The sequence below is a fragment of the Nyctereutes procyonoides genome, unplaced genomic scaffold, assembly GCF_905146905.1.
Source record: "Nyctereutes procyonoides isolate TBG_1078 unplaced genomic scaffold, NYPRO_anot_genome, whole genome shotgun sequence".
NCBI classification, from domain to species: domain Eukaryota; kingdom Metazoa; phylum Chordata; class Mammalia; order Carnivora; family Canidae; genus Nyctereutes; species Nyctereutes procyonoides.
The window spans coordinates 53,757,827-53,776,357 of record NW_026575046.1 but is presented as its reverse complement, the minus strand read 5'-3'; the positions used below and the strand labels follow the sequence as shown (position 1 = coordinate 53,776,357).

At 66.0% G+C, this 18,531-nt stretch overlaps 1 protein-coding gene across 6 annotated transcripts in view; it reads left to right on the top strand.

The window, feature by feature from the left end:
- LDB3 (LIM domain binding 3) overlaps nt 1–18,531 on the top strand; it is a 55,519-nt gene that overhangs the window by 13,900 nt on the left and 23,088 nt on the right. The window contains exons 5-9 of one of the 6 annotated variants that reach the window (XM_055325142.1): nt 273–295; nt 1,277–1,480; nt 6,455–6,624; nt 6,886–6,922; nt 17,258–17,431. In XM_055325142.1, the coding sequence (XP_055181117.1) occupies nt 273–295; nt 1,277–1,480; nt 6,455–6,624; nt 6,886–6,922; nt 17,258–17,431 (608 nt within the window). Of the gene's footprint in view, nt 1–272; nt 296–1,276; nt 1,481–3,885; nt 3,901–6,454; nt 6,625–6,885; nt 6,923–11,983; nt 12,650–17,257; nt 17,432–18,531 lie in introns of those variants that run through there. The other 5 variants (XM_055325138.1, XM_055325141.1, XM_055325139.1 and 2 more) reach the window with 5 other exon arrangements.

Here is an 18,531-nt window from a genome sequence, read left to right as displayed (position 1 = left end):
CTGACTTGGGGTCTCCAGCCAGGGCGCGTGGGGTGCCTGTGAACATGGACTGGAGACCCCTTACTCCCGGCAAAGCTTTGGGGACTTGTGCGCCTACTGAGGGGGACACAGCGCCGCCAGCACATCCGACCCAAACTCTGGCCCCCCCTGACTCTGAGCTCCCCACACCCCCCCATCCTCTGCGGATGCGGGGTGGTCCTGGGGGCGGTCCCTGCACCCCGGCCCGCAGGACCTCACTGATGCCTCTGTCTTCTGTGCTCTTTCCTCCCCAGGTGGTAGCCAACTCTCCAGCCAAGTTAGTATCAAAGGAAAGCATGTGCGTGCGCTCGTGTGCACATCCCCGCATGCGTCCGTGTGCGTAGACCCGGACAGTGCGGCCGTGGCAGCATGTGTACATGCGTGTGCATGTGTGCGTGGGCGTGCCTACGTGCCCCTGAGCGAGCCTGCATGTGTGTGGAGCTGCAGGGTCGGAGTGGAGGCGCCGGGGAGGGCGCCAGCGCTGTCTCATTGCCTTCCCTTCCCTCTTGCCTGCTGCGGCTGCTCGAGGCCGGCAGGCGGCTGTGGGGGCGGCGGGTGCAGGTGTGCCGCGCAGGTGTGCTGCACCGGGGCTGGGTCCCCGGGAGCCCGAAGACGCCGGCATCCTGGCGGCCCCGGCCGGGCTGCACCCCCTCTCACCCGAGCGTGCTCACCTAGGCGGGGAGAGCGCGCTGGGCGGGCCCCAGAGGCCGCGGCCAGGTGGACTTGCGGGAGGCCGAGCAGCCTTGCGTCTGGCCCGGAGGAAGACGCACCTGCCCCGGAGCCCCCGGAGCCCCCGGCACAGCGGAGCCCCACGCCACCGAGCGGGAGGCCCAGCAGGACGAGGTCCTGCACGGAGGAACGTGCTCTGAAGCCCCGGGGCGCCCCGTGCGGCTGCTTTTTGCCTTTGGGGGGTTCCCGACCCTGCTTGGGCTTGGGCCGCCGCTGCCTGCTCGAGGCCCAGCTCGTGGCCTGCGAGTCTCCGCTTCCCGCCGCGGGGTGAGAGCGCTCCGCTGCCTGGCGCCCCCTGCTGCCCCGGGCGGTGGACGGGCAGGACCGCCTGCGGAGCGCTTCGGGTGCTGAGGGCTCTCCCTTCCAGAGCCAGCGGGCCACAGCTGGGCGGCTCGGGTGGGCCACGGTCCGGCCTCGGGAGTGTCTCCGCCGCCCGCCCTCGGCCCGGCCTCCTGTAACACCACCTGTTGCCTTTTCTCCTCCTGCCTCCCTCCCTCCCTCCTCCTGCGCCCCCGCCGCCCTCCCCCAGCGCCGACTACCAGGAGCGGTTCAACCCCAGCGCCCTGAAGGACTCGGCCCTGTCCACCCACAAGCCCATCGAGGTGAAGGGGCTGGGCGGCAAGGCCACCATCATCCATGCGCAGTACAACACGCCCATCAGCATGTACTCCCAGGACGCCATCATGGACGCCATTGCTGGGCAGGCCCAGGCCCAGGGCAGTGACTTCAGTGGGTAAGCGCCTCCCCTCCTCGCCGTCGCTCCTCGGGCAGCCTCCGCCGCTGGCTGGGCCTCCTCACCCGTGGAGGCCAAGGCACCAGGCCGCCGGGCGCCAGCAGAGACTTTAGGCTTCGCCACCCGCTCTCCCCCCTCGCCCTGGGCCTCTGGGCACAGCCATCGGAGGGGAGCCCGCTTTGCCAGGGCCTTCCAGAACACCGCGTTCTCCCTCCAGATTCAATCTCACAGTCAGCTTTAGGAGAAGGGTGGAGAGTCGAAGAACGTGGTGGTTGCTCCAAGCGCTTCTTGCAGCTTCTGCGTCTTCCCAGGCTCCACGAGGGGGTCGGTTTAGAAAGAGACTTCTGGAACCCTGGGTCACATCCTGGATAAGCCAGTCTTCTCACACACTAAGCCATTCTTTGGGTTGGCCGCGTTCTTCCGATGAGGAGAGCGATTCCGACACGTGACCAGGTGTCCTGTTGGGGGCGTCCGGGCGGGCGTCCAAGGTGCTGGGCAGTCAGCCCTCTGGGAAGCAGCCAGCACGGCTGCCCCTGCTCCTGGCGCTCTGGGGCAGCCCCGGCCCCGCACACTGGGGTTTGGAACGTCCTTCCCTCCTCGGGTCTGCCTCCTAGCTCTGCTTGAGGAACGCGAGCATTGGATAGGGAATCGGCTGGCTGAAGTCACTTGTGGGAAAGAAACGCTAATAGTGCAAAGGTTGATAGGGACCGCTCTCCCTTTCTCTCTCTGTGTCTCTCTTAGTCTGTCTCTATCTCTCTATCTCTGTCTTCCTCTCTGTCTCTTTCTTTCTCTGTATCTCTTACTCTGTCTCTCTGTATCTCTGTGTGTGTGTGTCTCTATCTGTCTTCCTCTCTGTCTCCCTCTCTGTCTCTCTGCGTCTCTCTTAGTCTGTCTCTCTGTATCTCTCTCTCTGTGTCTCTGTCTCTCTATCTCTGTCTTCCTCTCTGTCTCCCTCTCTGTCTCTCTGCGTCTCTCTTAGTCTGTCTCTCTGTATCTCTCTCTCTGTGTCTCTGTCTCTCTAGCTCTGTCTTCCTCTCTGTCTCCCTCTCTGTCTCTCTGCGTCTCTCTTAGTCTGTCTCTCTGTATCTCTCTCTCTGTGTCTCTGTCTCTCTAGCTCTTCCTCTCTGTCTTTCTCTTTCTCTGTGTCTCTCTTTGTCGCTCTGTATCTCTCCCTTTCTGTGTCTCTGTCTCTCTATCTCTGCCTTCCTCTCTGTCTCTGTCTCTACCTCCGTGCTTCTGCCTCCCTGTCCGTCTCTCTGTCTTTCACACACTCTCACTGTTTTCTACTTGACAATGTCGTCGTCGTTGACTGTCGGAATCGACCGATTATCTCTTTGGACAACTTCTCATCCCCAAGTCAGGATCTCAAAAATGCTCAAGGCAGGAAGTCTTAAGCGACGGTTGCATTCCTTCCCGAAGCTGCAGGGAAAGCAGACGTTGTGGGGGGGGGCAAAGGGGTACAGAGTCCGGGGTAACTCCCGCGGCATCGGGCCCCTACAGACCCGGGCCCTGTGGCCAGGACCCACCTGCACACTCCCAGGCCGAGGCTCCAGCGGCCCCAGGACGGAGTGTGGTGCAGCCCCCCAGCTCCCCTCTGAGCCTTGCCTGCTTCCGTGGGGCCACCGGGGGACAGAGGTTGCTTGCCCCCGGAGCCCTGGGCCTCACCTCCGCCAGGCTCAGAGATGCAGCCCTTGGGAGAACTCCAGATAATGCTGATTTATTCAATCCCACTGTTCAAAGCAGAAAATAAGACCCCACCAGCTAAAAAACACAACCGTTAGCTCATGTGCGCCCAGAAAACCCAGGCTGCCGGACTAAGCCAGGAGGCTCGGGGATTTCCTGCGAACAGTTGGTGGCCCTGTGTGTCCTTGGTGTGCTCTCAAGAGTGGTGACCGTCGCCAAAGGGAAGTTCAGTGGAAAATAATGGAAGAATGGCTCTTCGCTAACTTTATATTTTCTGTGCCTTGGGAAAAAAAAGATGATTATCACGTGGTTTTACCCCTGGGGCACCCGTGATTTTTTTTTTTTTAACGTGATGCACCATGGACCTAATCTGGGCTTCTCAGAGTCCCTCTCCCATCTGCCCCCGTGTCCCCTCCCATGTCCTCCCGCCCCGTGCAGGGGAGCGATGCGCCCTCCCCTCCCTTCTAACCGGGCCCTGCGGGGCTGACGCTGCCACGGTGCAGGGGAGGCACTGCCCCCTGCACCCTAAGGTGCTCCTTCTCTGCTGTGAATCCGCAGTTCCTTCCTCACTGACAGTTTTCTTTTTGTCTCTTTCTCTTCCTCCGTTACCCCGCACTCCCGTAACTCACTTGCGACCCTACCCCCGCTCCCTTGTGTGTGCGCGGCCCCTGCCATCCCCTGATGGACACGCACTCACTGCTGGGCTTTCCTCTGCTTGGCAGGGCATCGCCGCTGGCGTAAGTAGATCCCGCAGTGTCTGTCCCGTCGTCGTCTGTCTGGTTGAGGGATGGCGTGTGGGTTTGGTGGGAAATGCCCGAGGACGGTGCTTCTGTGCGTGTTCCTCCTCACACCCACCTCACAGCCAAACGACATGCTCAGCGGCCTGTGCAGGCAAGTGCTTTCGGGGGTCGCCTCAAATAAGGTCCCTGCGGACGCGGAAATCAGAGTCACGACATCACACGGGCCCCCTTGCACCCAAGGCTGGGAACGGATCTCTGCTGTGCTTTGCGGGTGCTCCCCACCGCCTTTCCTGTCTGCTCTGGGACGGCATAGACCAATGTCACAACCCATGCCCGGCCACTGTGCGGGGGAAGGGGGCAAGGGGGCTTTGGAGGCTCCCTGGGATCCTCACAGGAGATGGACCTGGAGGAGCCAGCGCCTGCAGTAGCACCCAGGCGAGGCCAAAGACGAGGCAGATTTGGGGCAGTGTGCAAGGGAATCAGTGTCCGGGGTGACCTTGACGTTGTGGTGACTGTGAAGGCTTTTGGTGGCGAGAGGCCCCTGCCGGGAGTGGCTCCAGAGCAGCCTCGGACCCAGGGCCCGGGACAGTGGGGCGCGTCCCATCCTCCCTTGACTCCCGGTGCCCGTCGCAGCAGCAGCATGAGTCCCTGGTCTTGGCACAGCCTTGCGGGAAGTGGAGCTGCCCATGTGACTCCTAAGGGACTCACCCGTGGAGCTTTCTGGAGCCCTCGGGGCTGTGGAGGGAGCAGGGTAGTCGCCTCAAGGGCACGTTCCAGGGAAATGGCAGCCACCACCTTGCAGCCACTTTCTGGACCACAGAGCTGTGTAGACAGGCTCCAGGGCAGGCCCGGGCCCGGGCGGACACCTTCCCTCTCCCATGGCACGGTCCTCCTCCTTCCCGTGTGCCCCCTACTGCACCCCTTCCTCGAGGGCAGCAGACCCCGCTGCCTGGGAGTCCTCGGGACTCCTGCCGGTGCCAGAAGCAGCCTCCCCAGGGAGATCCCACCGTGTCCAACGCTCCCTGGGCGGCCCCGGGCTTCTCCCGGCTGGGCCCCGAGGATCCGCTGGTCTTCCCCACCTGAGGCTGCCAGGAGCTGTCGCTCTGTGGGGCAGGGCAGGGCCCTCGGGGAGGCAGGGGCAGCTCCATGCAGTCTTGCTCTCCTTGTGCACCTCTGCTGAGAGCCCATGCTGAGCCAGACATGGGGACCAGTCCTGGGAAAGTAGGCCAGTGCCTCCTTCCAGCTCCTTGCAGAGAGGCCAGAAGATGAGGGCCCCGGGGAGGTCCCTCTCCTAGGAGCTGGCCCTCTGGCGGGCAGGGAGGGGCCACCATAGCAGCGGCAAGGGGACGCGGGCCGAGCGAGCGCCTGGGCCGGGCCATGCCTCCAGGCATGAGCATCCGGGGTTTGCGAGGCCTCGGTGGGCAGAAACTGCCTCTCTGAGCTGTTGCTGCTGCAGCGAGTTTGAGGGAAAGGACAGTGGGTGGGACCCGGGAAGCCTGGGCTGTGATCAGCAGGCCCCTCGGTGCCGTCACCGAGAGCTCATGGGCTGACCTGCGGGGATCTTAGTGTTGGCGTCCGTAAGGCAGAGGCTGGACCCCTCTACCCGGGTCCGCAGGGTGAGGAGCCAGGCCCTCATTGCTATAGGCTTGAGCCTGGTTCATCCTAACTCCTGGGAGGGGGGTGGACAGCAGGCTCCCCAGCTCTCACTGGCCAGGGCAGTTGGATTCAGGCTGGGAGGCACTGGACCCGAGGGGCTCTGGGGTCCCTTCTGGCCCTGAGCCAAGGTTATTCATTCAAGTACGTTTTGAGCACCTGCTGTGTGCCAGACCCTGGGGGTGTAAGGGAAGGTCACCGGGTCCCCCCTCCAAAGGTCATGCTGCTCTGGAGCAGAGGACTGATGGCCCCCCTGCCCCTCGCCCTCCCAGCCCAGAAGGCCCTCCCTCCCCCTGCAGGCAGTGCCAGGCCCACAAGCCTGTTGCCTGGCTCCTCACGCCACCGCCCCACTGAGCCTGCCCCCTCTGCTGCGCAGGAGCCCACCAGCCCCTCCCAGGGCGGTCACGACCCTGGGGGCTCCCCATGTGGGTCCCACAGTGCAAGGAGGACTAGGACTGACCCTGAAGAAGCCTCTGAGGCCCCCAGAGGCCCTTTGTCCCCAGCCCCAAACTTGAGCTGCTCAGGGAGGTGGAAATTATTTCAGACGACCTATCCTGCCCCTCCTTCCCTTAAAAGAGACCCAGCCGTCCCTTTGGGGGGTGAGGCAGCTGAGACGCAGGGGGTTTCAGGTCAGTGTGTGCAGTCAGCCCAGGGCGGGCCGGGGGGTGGCAGGAGGGATCCGAGAGGAGTCGCTGTCTCGCCGTCCACCCTGAGCACTGAGGACCCAGGCCAAGCCCCGTCCGGGCCCCCGGGGGGCGGTGGGGGGAGGGCACGGCGGGCTGGGCATTCGGGGTGTGGGGTGCGAGCGGGTGAGCGGCAGGGGGTGGCTGGGGGTGGAGTGCAGGGTCAGGAGCCCCTCCAGCCTGGCCCCCGTTCATGGCTCCCCTGCGCCCCGCAGGAGCCTCCCTATTAAGGACCTGGCCGTGGACAGCGCGTCTCCTGTGTACCAGGCCGTGATCAAGAACCAAAACAAGCCGGAAGACGAGGCTGATGAGTGGGCCCGCCGCTCCTCCAACCTGCAGTCTCGCTCCTTCCGCATCCTGGCCCAGATGACCGGGACAGAGTACAGTAAGTGAGGCGGGCGCGGGCGGGCGCGGAGGTGCGGGGGCTGGGCTGTCAGGACAGATGGCGCCTCGGGGCGGGCTGCGGGGCGACACGGGTCCTGCGCTCAGCACCTGACCCCAGCGGTGGGCCACCCACGGCTGAGCCCCACCCTGGGCCTAGCCTTCCCCTCCCAGCTTCTGGGCTGGGGGCAAGCGCCGTTCAGTCGTCGGTGGGGACCCCCGTGTCACCCGTGTGTCCTCCTCATTGGCAATTTTCTACCCACAGTGCAAGACCCTGATGAGGAAGCTCTGCGGAGGTCAAGGTAAGTGCCTGGACTCAGGCTCGGTGGCCGTGTCCCTCCTGTAACCCAGTCCCTCCCCAGGCAGCTCCCGGGTCACATGAGTCACGGAAGGAACCTCTCAAGTTTACGTATTTGGAAGGTCCTGGCCCCTGACGGGCTCCAGCACAGGCTGGCTGGGGGCCTTGGTCCCAGGCCAGTGAGGGGGTCAGCGAGCGTCTCCCCTGGGCCCAGGCTGCAGGCATCAGGACTATGGGGTCTCCTGGCTCTGTCCCCGGGCAGGGGGCAGGGCTGCTTTGGCCTATGCTGGGCTGTTGAGAACGAGGGCACCTCTCCCTGCGAGGGCATCAAGCCGGCCGCCTCGCCTGCCCACCCCCCTCGGGGCCCGTCTGCCGTGAGTCTGGAGGCTGGGCAGCAGGCCCGCCGAGGGTGTGCTGGGCACGGGCACTGACCTTGGGACTCTGCCGTGCACACCTAGTATGCTGGCCTAGGAGCTCCTTGGCTTGCTCGAGGCACGATCGCCACTGCCGGGCTGGGGGCTCAAGGCATATCCCCCCACGGTGGCCGGCCTGGGGCACGGCCACTAACCTCTACCTGCGTCCCGCTGGGTGCTCGTGGACCTGGGTGCGAGGGGCCGTGCCACCCCGGAGCCCGCCGGGACCTGCTAGGGCCTTCCCTGGTGAGGCCAGGGCTCTGCGAGGCGGCTCCACGTCGGGCGGCCGGGGTCATGCGCGCTCTTCCGGGGCCAGTGGCCAGGGCTGGCACACCATGCGGCGGCCTCCCTGTCAGGGTGGGGCCTCAGGAGCCCCTGGACCTGGGCCCTGGCTCACCTGCACGTAGTGACCCCAGGATTGCGTGGTGAGTGGGGCTCCAGCGCCGGCTCAGAGTTGATGTGGCTTTTGCTTCCGGGCCCTTATGTTGGCCGATCCCGGCCACTCCGGCTCTTGGGCTGGGGCACCCCGGCTGGGCGCGCGGTCCCCCGGGCCTGTTCATGAGGCGCAGACGGGTCCTAACCTTGTAGGGCGCGAACTGGGGCGATGAGATGCTGCACTCCAAAGCTAGTTGGCAGCGTGTGGGGTGGGACGGCACCACGGCCGCCCTGCTGCTCTGCTCCGTCGCTGCCACGCTGTGTCGGCTTTGCCGCCTTCCCCAGTGGGTGCCCCGATGGAAGGGCCTGACAACGCCCCAGCTTCCCCAGTCCCCGCCAGGGGCCCACCAGCTGTCCCGTCCCTCCCACGACACAGAGCCCTGCTTGGGGGGCCCCTCGGGGGCCAGTCACCCTAAGCAGACCCCGTGTACGAGGCAGGCCTCCCCTCCTGCATGTTTCCTTGGGGACACCTGCCGGGCTACTGAGTGACAACACCGAAGGGGGTATGAAGGGGCACCTCCAGGCCTCGTGGGTCGTTCCCTCCTTCCAGAAGCATCTGCTGGGGCTGGCTGTCCCTAGTCCTGGGGATATGTGGGCAGGTTAGTCCTTCCTCCTGGGGCCCGATCCCTGAGGGGGCATGGCTCAGCCCCCAGCAGGAGGCAGGGGACCCTGGGGTGTGAGGACTCGGTTGCAGGCCTTGTAGCCTCTCCTGCCAGCTGCTGCTGCAGGAGTTTCTGAAGGGAAACCTGGAAAGAGGGCCCAGCAAGAGGCTCTGTCCCACTCCTTCCTCAGTGTGGACCCCCACCCCGAGAAAGCGGCTTCCCCCACAGGCCCTGCCCTGCCGTCAGCCCGGGGCCCCTGACCCTGCAGTGAGGGCCCTGTGGCACCTGCTGACCTGCCCGCCCGGGCCTGGAGGGCACAGGCTTCCCGCTGCTCTCCCTCTTCCTCACTTTACTTTCTGGGGAGTCATCCTCCAAGCCTTCCCCCAAATGTGCACTCTCCCCACCGCCCTAGGAGGTGGGTGGGCACTGGCGCTTCCCTGCATCCCGGCAGCCTGAGGACCTGAGAGTAGGCTCACAGCGGGTGCGGCGATGCCCTTTGACTTGTGATCGGCGTCCGACATAGTGGCTGTGGCCACTGCTCACGGCCAGGGCCCTGGGCTCCCGAGGGGCCACCAGGAGAAGGACGCAGCACACTTGTCCCCAGCCGGGGTCTGGGTGGGGCAGGGATCCTGCTCCCCAGGGCCCGAGCCCCACGCCCACCCTTCCGCACGCCCAAGGTGGAAGCCACGCTCCGAGGCCCTGTGGATCTGTCTTGTGGGCCAAGGGCGGCCGCCGCCTCCTCTCTCTCCCGGTTTGGCACGCTGGCAGGAAGGAACCTCAGGGTCCCCCCGGGGGGCTTCCAGTCGCTGACTCCACTGAGGTTGCCAGGCTGGCCCAGGGCAGCTGACGGCCCACAGGGGCCCTGCGTGTTGCAGAGGTGATTGCTCCCCACTGGCTGTGTGTGGGCACAGGCAGGAGCGCGTGAGTCGTGGCAGGGGTCCGTAGCAGGCGGCAGCTTGGTGGCCTGGGGTCGGGGCCGCCCCACCTGTCAGAGGGCCCCGCATGCTCTCCCCTCCCCGGCCCGCAGGAGCCCCCCGCTGTCCTCCTGGGCGGCCCCTGGTAGCAGGTGGCTCCCCTCCGGGGCTCCGGTGCCCACCTGCCGGCCAGCCCAAGGCAGAGCCTACCCTCCAGGGCCCCTGTCCTTACAGGTGAGGCAGGGTGGGCCCCTGGATAGCCCGGGCATCTGCCGCGGACCTGGCTCCCCTCCTAGGAGAGGCCCCTGCGCCTTAGGAAAGTGTAGGCTGGCGACCCACGGGGGCAGGGGTACCGGGGCTGCTGGCCTCCGTCTGCAGCAGCAGAGCACCCGCGGTGCCTCCATCCGGAAGCGAGCCTCCCATCGCCGAGAGGTCTCCACAGCTGCCCCCGTGCTCGAGGGTCTGCTGGCTCGGAGGTGGGCCCACGTTGGGCAGCCCTGGCAGGGGTAGCCGTGGAGGCGAGCCTTGCTTGTCCCAGGCCGGGTTAGGGCTGTTGGTGCCTGGGGAAACCATCCCGGAGGTCACCTGTGCACAAGGGACGTCCTCTGGCCCCCAGCTCGTAGCTCAAACATCTTAGTGGAACGATTTCTGCATTTCCCAGGTGCTCGCCTGGGCACCTCCCTTAGGCCTCAAGTGTTAAGGAACAAAGCGGTGAGTGACGCGTTCACAGAGGAGCGAGGGTGAGGGTGGCCTCGAGCCGTCCTCCACAAACCACGTAAAACCCTTCCAGGTCCCCATCCGGGGCCCCACCCCCAAAAGAGCCCAGGGGCTCCCTGGGTCCTCGCCATCCCCTCTGCGGCCCCTCTCCCCACCCCGCCACTGTGTCCCCGTGCCTGGGGCTGACCGTCCCCTGCTGCCAGCCCAGCTTGCAGCCCTCCCCCACGGTAACGTCCATCTTGGGGATTTCTCATTGTTGGTGCTCGCCAGCCTAGAACGTTTGGTGACTGCACCTGGAGGAACCAGGACCCCGCCAGGCGCACCTGAGAAGCCCCAGCACATCCCCATGTCCTTTCTCTCCTGGATTCACCAACAGCAGCGAGCAGAAGAGCCCCGCTAGTCGCCCGCCGTCCGGGGCTGTCCCTGAGCACAGAGGATGGTGGCCGGGTCTGTGTCCGGGGAGTCTCTATGGGTCGGCCCACCATTGCCGTGCACGGTGCGACCAGCAGGGCCCCCGCGTGGGCTGCCCACCCCCCCAGATCCCAGGTAGAGCGCAGCCCTGCGGCTGAGCCTCCACGGGCTTTGGGCCTTGGCTTCCCATTGGCACGGGGGAGGCTTCAGTTCCCAGTATGTGGGCCGCGGGCAGCTGATGTAGTAATCACAGATGGAGGCCCGGAGCAGGGCTGAGGTGTGGAGGGCAAGCCAGCCGCTGGGCAGACGTGGGCGGGTGGAAAGGCGGCTGCGCGAGGAACGTAAGATCAGCACTGCCCCCGCCTCCCACGCGGGGACCCAGCTCCTCTCCCGGCTCCCTGCTGGCAATTCGTTGGGTCAGCGTCGTGTCAGGAGGGAGTTGCAGGTCGTAAGACCTCCCGCAGAGAGGTCCCTCGGTCAAGGCTCTGCAAACCTGCGGCAAAAAAGTCGCTTGCGGGGTGCTTCTGTCACCCCCAGGAGCCTCCCCCGTCTGCAGGTGCAGCCCCCTCCCCGCCGTGCTCGCGCCCCGCAGCCTGGGGCAGCCGCTGCCGTCCTCCGTCTCCACGTCCCGTACGCGGAGTCCTTGAGCCTGTGATCTGCGGGGCTGGTTTCCTCCTGTCAGCCTCACTCCCTGGGGGTTCGCCCAAGTTACTGGGCATGCCAGCTGGTCATCTGTGTCTGTTGGCGACTGAATACTAACTACCGCCCGGTCTGGATGTAGTCATCATGTTTCAAAAGGAGTTTCAAACACTGTGCGGGTTAAACACGCCTGGAAACGTGGCGTGTGTGGCCACGCGTGGCCCCTGGGCCGCCTGCTGCACGCCTGGGCTGGAGGATGCCAGCGGGCCCTGCCGCCTGCACGGCCTAGGACTCTGGCACCTGCGGCCCTGGCGTCCCCCGGGCGCGCCCTCTCCTGGGTCCCCACGTGTCTGGGGGTGCCTTGTGGGTCTCGTCCTGCGCCCGGGGCCCAGCAGGCTGGGTGGGGAGCCCAGAGGCCCCCCTGGGGGGAAGCGGTGGGACGTCCGGGTCCTCTGTGCGTGTGCCGGTGGCCTCGTGAGTGCGCGTGTGCTTGCATGTGCCTGGCTGTGCTCAGGCCTGGGCGGGGGGAGCAGTCGGCGGTGGTTCAGAGACTTCCTCGTCACGGGAACAGGCGTTGCTCCTTCTTGATGCCCAGCTTGGGGACAGGGACTCGCTAGGCCCACCTGCCTGTTGGTGCAGTCCCAGAGCCCACGGCCAAAGCAGCCCTGCCCGGCCCCCAGGCCCACCAGCCAGGCCCCTGTCCACAGCTTCCCACTCACCCCCATCCTGTCCTCGGGACTCTGGTCCCGCCCCAAGCCCGGAAAGCGCTCCGTGGGTGGCAAAGCCTCTCCGGACCAGCCCCCTCGCTCCCATGCCCCCTGCCCAAGCTGTCACCAGGGCAATGGGACACATCCCCTAACCCCTTTCTTTCCTCCTCTTCTCTCTGTCTCTGTCTCTGTCTCTGTCTCTCTCTCTCTCTCTCTCTGTGCCACAGGGAAAGGTTTGAAACGGAACGTAACAGCCCACGTTTTGCCAAATTGCGCAACTGGCACCATGGCCTTTCGGCCCAAATCCTTAATGTTAAAAGCTAAAAGGCTGTCTGGAACCCCCTACTCCTCTCAGGCTGGACTCCCACCCTCCACCCCCCACACAGCTCTGGCATGTGAGCCCCACGGTGATGCTTGAGAATGTGCGGCTGTGCTGGGGGCGCCTCTGATAGCCGCCCGCCCGCCCCAGAGCCGACAGCAGAGGCCCGGCCCCCGCCCGGCCCGCCCCGCCTGGCCGCACCCCTCGGCACCCCTCACAGCCCTGCGCCTCTGCCCCCTGCCCAGGCCCTTCGCCATAGATCAGAGGTCGGGGCAGGGCTTGCTGCCAAGTAGCCCAGACCCAGGGGAAGCGGGACGTGCCCCTGGCCTAGTGCCAGCGTCCTCACCCCGGGGAGAGGCGCTCTGGCCCGGGCCGTCCCAGAATAAGCCCACGGAGTGGCCCGGGCGGCCGGAGCAGGCTCTGCAGAGGGCATGCGTCCCCGGGGCAGGCGGCCGAGGCCCCGCAGGCCGCAGTGACGCTGGCCGTGCTCCTCCGCGCTGTGTGCTGTGTCTCTAGTGCTCCCCCCTGTACATAGATGCAGGCCTGTTCTGAAATAAAGAGGATTTAAAGTGAACCGAACCGGCCCCCGTCTTGCTGTGCCCGTGCGCGCCCTGCTTAAGGGGCGAGGGCTCCCCGAGGCGGGCGAGGCCAGGCACCACCAGGACAGGGGCACGGCGTGTTCCCCGGGGCGGGGCGGGCCCAGAGCAGCGCCTCCCGCTGCTGACGTCCCGACCCCAGGGCCCTCCATGGGCGGTGGGGCTGGGGGTGGTTCTAGAATGCCCCGGCCTGCCCTCCCACAGCCAGGTGCAAGCAGCAGGTGAGCCCGTCCTCCCCCAGGTCAGAGCTCCCCCACGAGGAGTCACACCCAGCCCGGGTGGGTCCAGGAAGCCAGAGAAGCCCCCCCACCCTGACTAAAGAGCTCACGGGGGAACTGCTGGGGCCTAGGTGGGCCCCGGACGGGACTCAGAGGAGGGGAGCTAGGAGACGGGCAGGCAGGTGTGGAAGGCCCCCTACTCGCCCTGAGCACTGAGGAGGGTTCCAGCTGCCAGGTCCTGTCCTCCCTGCCCCCGTCCACCCCTCAGCCCACCCCTGATTGAGGGAACCACAGGCTGGAAATAAAGGCAGATGCCAAGGTCCGTCCCCCAGGGCCCCCCAGCTGCCCCCGTGGCTCCCCTCCCCTCACCGGGGCCTGGGCTTCCTCTGTGCCTCCAGGGACCAGGCCACCCACCGGAGGGCTGGCCGCGGAGAGATCCCCTCTGCCCACCAGGAGCTGCACCCCAGGCTGCGCCAGCCTGCTGTGCCTGGGCCCCACACCCCTCCCTGGCTCCCGCACTGAGTGTAGGGCCATGGCCAGGCCAGGCGGGGGGGGGGAGGGGGGTGGGCAGGTGCAGGCTCTGCTCATGTCAGGACATCCTTCCTATATTTAGCTGACCTTTAGTGGGACTTCCAAGGCCCAGGGGCAGGTGGGGGCCTCGGGCTGCCAGAGGGAGACACGTCCTAGGCCGTGTGCGTCCTGCAGTTGGCAGAGAACCTGGGCCAACCGGTCAGAGCTGCCGGGCTCGCGGCCGCCTGCCTTCAGCCCTCCCGCTGCCCCCCCACCCCCAAGGCCCTCCTTAGCTTCCAGCCTGCCTGGTGTCTCCCAATACCCCGGCCCCTGCACGAGCGCCCTGAGCAGCCCTGGGCCGGGGATCTGCATAAAGCCCCCTGAAGTAAACGGGACAGATTTCTGCATCTGGTGCTCAGCGTCTGTGGGCATCGGCCAAGGCACCGAGCCTGACGGCCTGGGTGCCAAGGGAGTGAGAAGGGCCGCTGTGGACGATGCTGACCATGGCGCGGGGCCGGTCGCGCGAGGCCCAGAGACGGGGAGCACGCCTCCCCGCACGGGACCAGGAAAGCCCCCTGGAGGAGGGCATCTGCACGACTACTTAGGAATGGGGCAGGTGCCTTTGGAGCAGGGGGTGGACAGGTGCACTGAGTGGGGCGACAGGTGCTGACGAGAAGGGGGGTGTCCCGGAACCATGAGCTAGTCCCCCGTGGCTGGGATGGACATCACGGTTAGTGGTCCGGAGCTGGGGGACTTGGCACCCTGAAGGCCACGTGGAGCGAGCAGAGGTTCAGGGTTCACACTATAGCCCACGGGGATCGCCTGCCACTGTTCTCTTGTGGCCAGGGCCGCCTGGGCAACAGCACGAGGCTGTGGGATGGCATGCCAGCTAGGTCGCTGGTGGCGTGAACGACTTCCAGACCAGCCGCCTGACGGCTATTCAGCCGTCGTCCAATCGGTGGAGACGTTCACGCTCCGTTCTCCTAACAAAGAGCAAGAGCATCACGGCCTCAGCGGGGGCAGCCACGCCCCAGCTCAGCCACGGCACTGCCACCCCCATGGTGCCAGCCCGGGACCGCCGACCCCAGACCCTGAGAGCCAGCACGTCACCCAAGCCCAGCCGTTCCCCTCATCGGGGGCCATCGCACCCGGCAGGGGCGGGGTGGCCACGCTCTCCTTGGTGCCAGCCAGGCTGCGGGGAGACGTGAGCCGGGGGCCGCAGCCAGACTGTGCTTTTCCTCCCCGCGGGGCTGTGAGCGTCGGAGGATGTACGGGGTTTGCTGGTTTGGCCTGGGTTTTACTTTGATGTTTAAGGTGGATGATGACTGAGTCGGGGGTGGTGGTCGAATCCTGGGCCTCGGCCTGCAGTGGGGGCAGGGACGTTCCCTGGGTGCTTGCTCTTGGGATCCTGGGGCCTGTGGAACTTCAGGCCAGGAGGGATCTGAAAAAGAACCCAAGATCCTGTGGGACAGCCTCAGGGCCGCCCCTGCCTCCCCAGGCCCCAGCGGCTCGGTGTGTCCACCCACAGGACGCAAGACCATGAATCCTCCTGGGGCCCGCCTGCAGCCGCCCCCCCCACTGCCAGAATTCACGTCGCCGTCACTCTTGCCCTGCCGGGTGTCCTCGGTTCCCAGAAGCCACTAGGAGCAGGCGACGGGGTCAAGGAGGGCAAAGAGGGGAGACGCTTGCCCTGTGTCAGCCCGAGCCTTCCCACACACCTGCCCACACCAGGGGTGGGGGCCTGGGGGCCGCTCCCTGTGCCTCCTGAGGCAGGGGCTTCACAGGCACGGCTTCCAGAAACCAGGGTCTTCCATGGCGGGCGGCTGAGTGGCCTCGTGGCACTGACGCGGGTCTGAGAGCGCGGCTGCTAGGCTGAGAAAGGGCTGCACGGGACGCGGCCACTGCTTTGTCCACCCCAGATGCTTGCAGCACAGTCACGGGGCCGAAGCACGCTCCCCTCACACCCCCCCCCACAGACAGTGCCTGCCACCTGCCATGGCCCCCGCCGTGCCCTTCTCCCCGGTCCGGTCACGCTCCCTACACCTCTCTCACGCCGCGCTTCTGCCAGGGACAGGACGACCCTCCGTGGCCCTCCGTGGTCCTTCGTGGTCCTCCGTGGCCCTCCGTGGTCCTCCATGGTCCTCCATGGCCCTCCGTGGTCCTCCGTGGCCCTCCGTAGCCCTCCCTCCATGGTGCTCCGTGGCCCTCCGTGGTGCCACGAGCTCAGAGCGGGCCGATCGCAGTGTAGACTCCCGGCCCCCAGACCTGCTGAGCTTGAGGCCACACTCGACCAAGATTCCCGGGCAGCCCGCCTTCCTCAAGGCTGAGGCTTGCAGTGATTAGGGCTCACACCTCCCCAGCCCCCCCCCCCCCGAGCCCTCCCCAGGGCTCCGTGCGCCGCGGAGTGGAGATTCGGTCTCTCCGGACCTCGGGCTCTTCACCCCTAAAGCCAGGAGGGCGATGCCCGTCGGTCAGGGCGGTGGCAGGGGTCAAACGGGGGGATCCTTGCTCAGTCGTTGAGCACAAGGCCCGGGAAGCACCCCCAGAGGGGAGGTTAGGATCCCGCTTGTCCTCAAGGGGGAAGAGTGTGTTTTGTTGGGCAAAGAGTCTGCTTCGCTAATCACAAGAAGTTTCTTTCTCCCTGAGGCTCCGCGTGGGGCACTGGGTAAGGCCCCCGACTACTGCACGTCACTGGGATCCTGCAGGCAACACCAGTACGGGCTCAGGTTGCACGATTGCCTTGCCTCGGCCTCCACTCCCTAGCGGGTGAAACAGTCCGTAACCGGGGGTTGCTGTGAGGACGAAGGACGCGCGCGTGCCTGGCAGGTGGTAGGAGCAGGACCAGTGACTCAGGCACCTGGGCAGTCTCGTCCGCCTGCCGGAGCTGTGTGTCCTGCTGCTACTGCAGCAACTACAAGTCTTTGTGCAGAGACTCTCGTGAGCAGAGAACGTGCATTTCTTTGCTTTCCCGTAACTGCATCTTTATGGTGCCCTGCCGAGCGGATGGCAGGAGCCCAGTCCCGTCGCCACAGGCTCCGACGCTCTCCTGTGCCCGGCCTGGCCAAGAGGACAAGCTCTTACAGGAGCCCGGGAGTGGGTGGGCCTGTGGGCACCTGGTCCCCGGCTGCTGGCGCCCTTTGCTGGGACGTCCCCCCCCCCCGGGCAGCCTGTCCACGCTGGCAGCGCAGCACCTCTCCGTCCCCACTGCAGGGCCCACATGTGCCCGTCCCTTGGGGACGTGGGGCAGCCTCCCAGCCCCTAGGCCCCCCAGGGCCTGGGGATCCTTGGGCTGCCTGGGTCTGCTGGCCAGACCGCAGCCAGCACAGGTGGGAGACCCCGGGGCTTCTCCCAGTCGGGGACACGGCTGCCTGTCCTCTGGAATCCCCCCGCCGCCCCTCTGGTCCAGGTGCCGTCGACCTGGCCGCCCGCGTCCATCCACCTCCGGGCACACTCAGGCCCACATTGTGCCTGTAGCGCCCACACAGGCAGGGGCAGGAAGACGGGTGGGCGCGGAGCCCCGGGTGGCACTGCAGTCCGCTTTCCCACCACGCTGTATCTTCACAGTATAGACACAGTATAGACCGAGAAGGATGAATTAGGACGTACCCAGAAACTGGGGGGGACTCGCCAGGCTGGAGACCATTTCTGGTGGTCCTGAGGTCCCCCAAGTGCTTGCCACCCTTCCTTCTTGGGCCCTTGGGAGCTTTCTCCTGAAGCCGGAAACACGCCTTCCAGAAGATTCTACTCCATTTGCAGTGTGGATGGTGCCTTCCGCCCAGCCTGCCTCTGCCGCAGCCCCCAACCCCTCATGCCGGGGGCCCCCTTGACCTGTTGTCTTTCTTGGTCCCGCCTCATCAGCACCCCCACTGAGCATGCTCCAGTGTGCACCAGCCAGGCTGCCACCCCGCTGCTGCCCGCTTCTGCCCAGCCGCCCGCTGCCGCCCCCCGCAGTGCAGCCTCGCCACCCCCGAGCACAGCCGCTGCCCGTGCCGCCACCGCCACCCCCACCTCCAGCCCTGCGGACAGCCCGAGGTAACTGCCCACGGTGCCCGCCGTGCCCTCTGCCGGGAGGCAGGAGAGGCCTTGCCCACGTCCACCCCTTGGCTGCTGGGTCCAAGGCGGCGAGGCCCCCAGGGTCCTTGGGGGGCCAGACCCAGCGCGGCTGGTCCTGAGAGCGAAGGGGAGACTGGGAGTCACTGCGGGGCTCAGTGCGGGGCCGGGGCTGTGCTGCCCTGCGTCCAGCACGTGTTCTGAAGACGGGGGCAAAGTCTCCCCCTCTCTCCCTCTACCTCTGTCTCTCCTTCTATCTCTCTCTCTCTCTCTCACACACACACACACAGACACACACAGTTAGATAATAAAGAGAGGCCCCGAACCACCCGGATAAAGGGAAGAATGGCAACTGTCCCTATGGCCTGGGGAAGTCAAGGGAGGCTCCCTGGAGGAGGCAGCAGAGGCAGTGTTGACCCGACCATGTAAAGTGGGTCAGGTCTGGGCAGATACTTAGTGACTGGCGCGCCCTCTTCCTTCACCCTCTCTGCTGTCTTGATAGAGAGCGAGCGACACCAGAGGCACCTGACGTGCGACTTAAATCTCTGCTCCACTTACCACCTCTAATCTACAGAAAATGACTTACTTTCTCTGAAGCTCAGTTTCTCATCTGCTAAGACGTTGACGCAACATCTGTGTTTAAGGATGGGGACACAGTGGGCACAAACCCCCTGGCCCGCAGAGTGTCCTGAGTGTCGGGAGCTGCCGCATTTCAGTCTGACCTCCTGCATTCCCAGTCGAGGCTGGGGCGTGGGGTGGGGGTGGGGGTCGTGGGGTTGCTGCCAGACGGACGACCCTCTGTGGGCACCTCGAGCTGTCAAGCTGCTTTCCCAGTGTCCCGTGCTCCCCTCCCAGGGTCTCGCTGCCAAGGTCCAGGGTTCCCTGGGGCGGGGTTCAGAGGTCCCTGGCGCGGCTGGAGGCAGGACGGCAGGTGGGCAGAGTGGCCCGTGGGCCTGTGTGCCACGCCCCCCCCCAGCTCCACGAGGACCCGGTGCTGCTCAGCCCCACTCCAGCCTCAGGGGGAGCCCGCCTGGGCTTCCAAGGGGCTGTTGGATTCCAGCTTCCTGGGGTCCCTTAGCGCG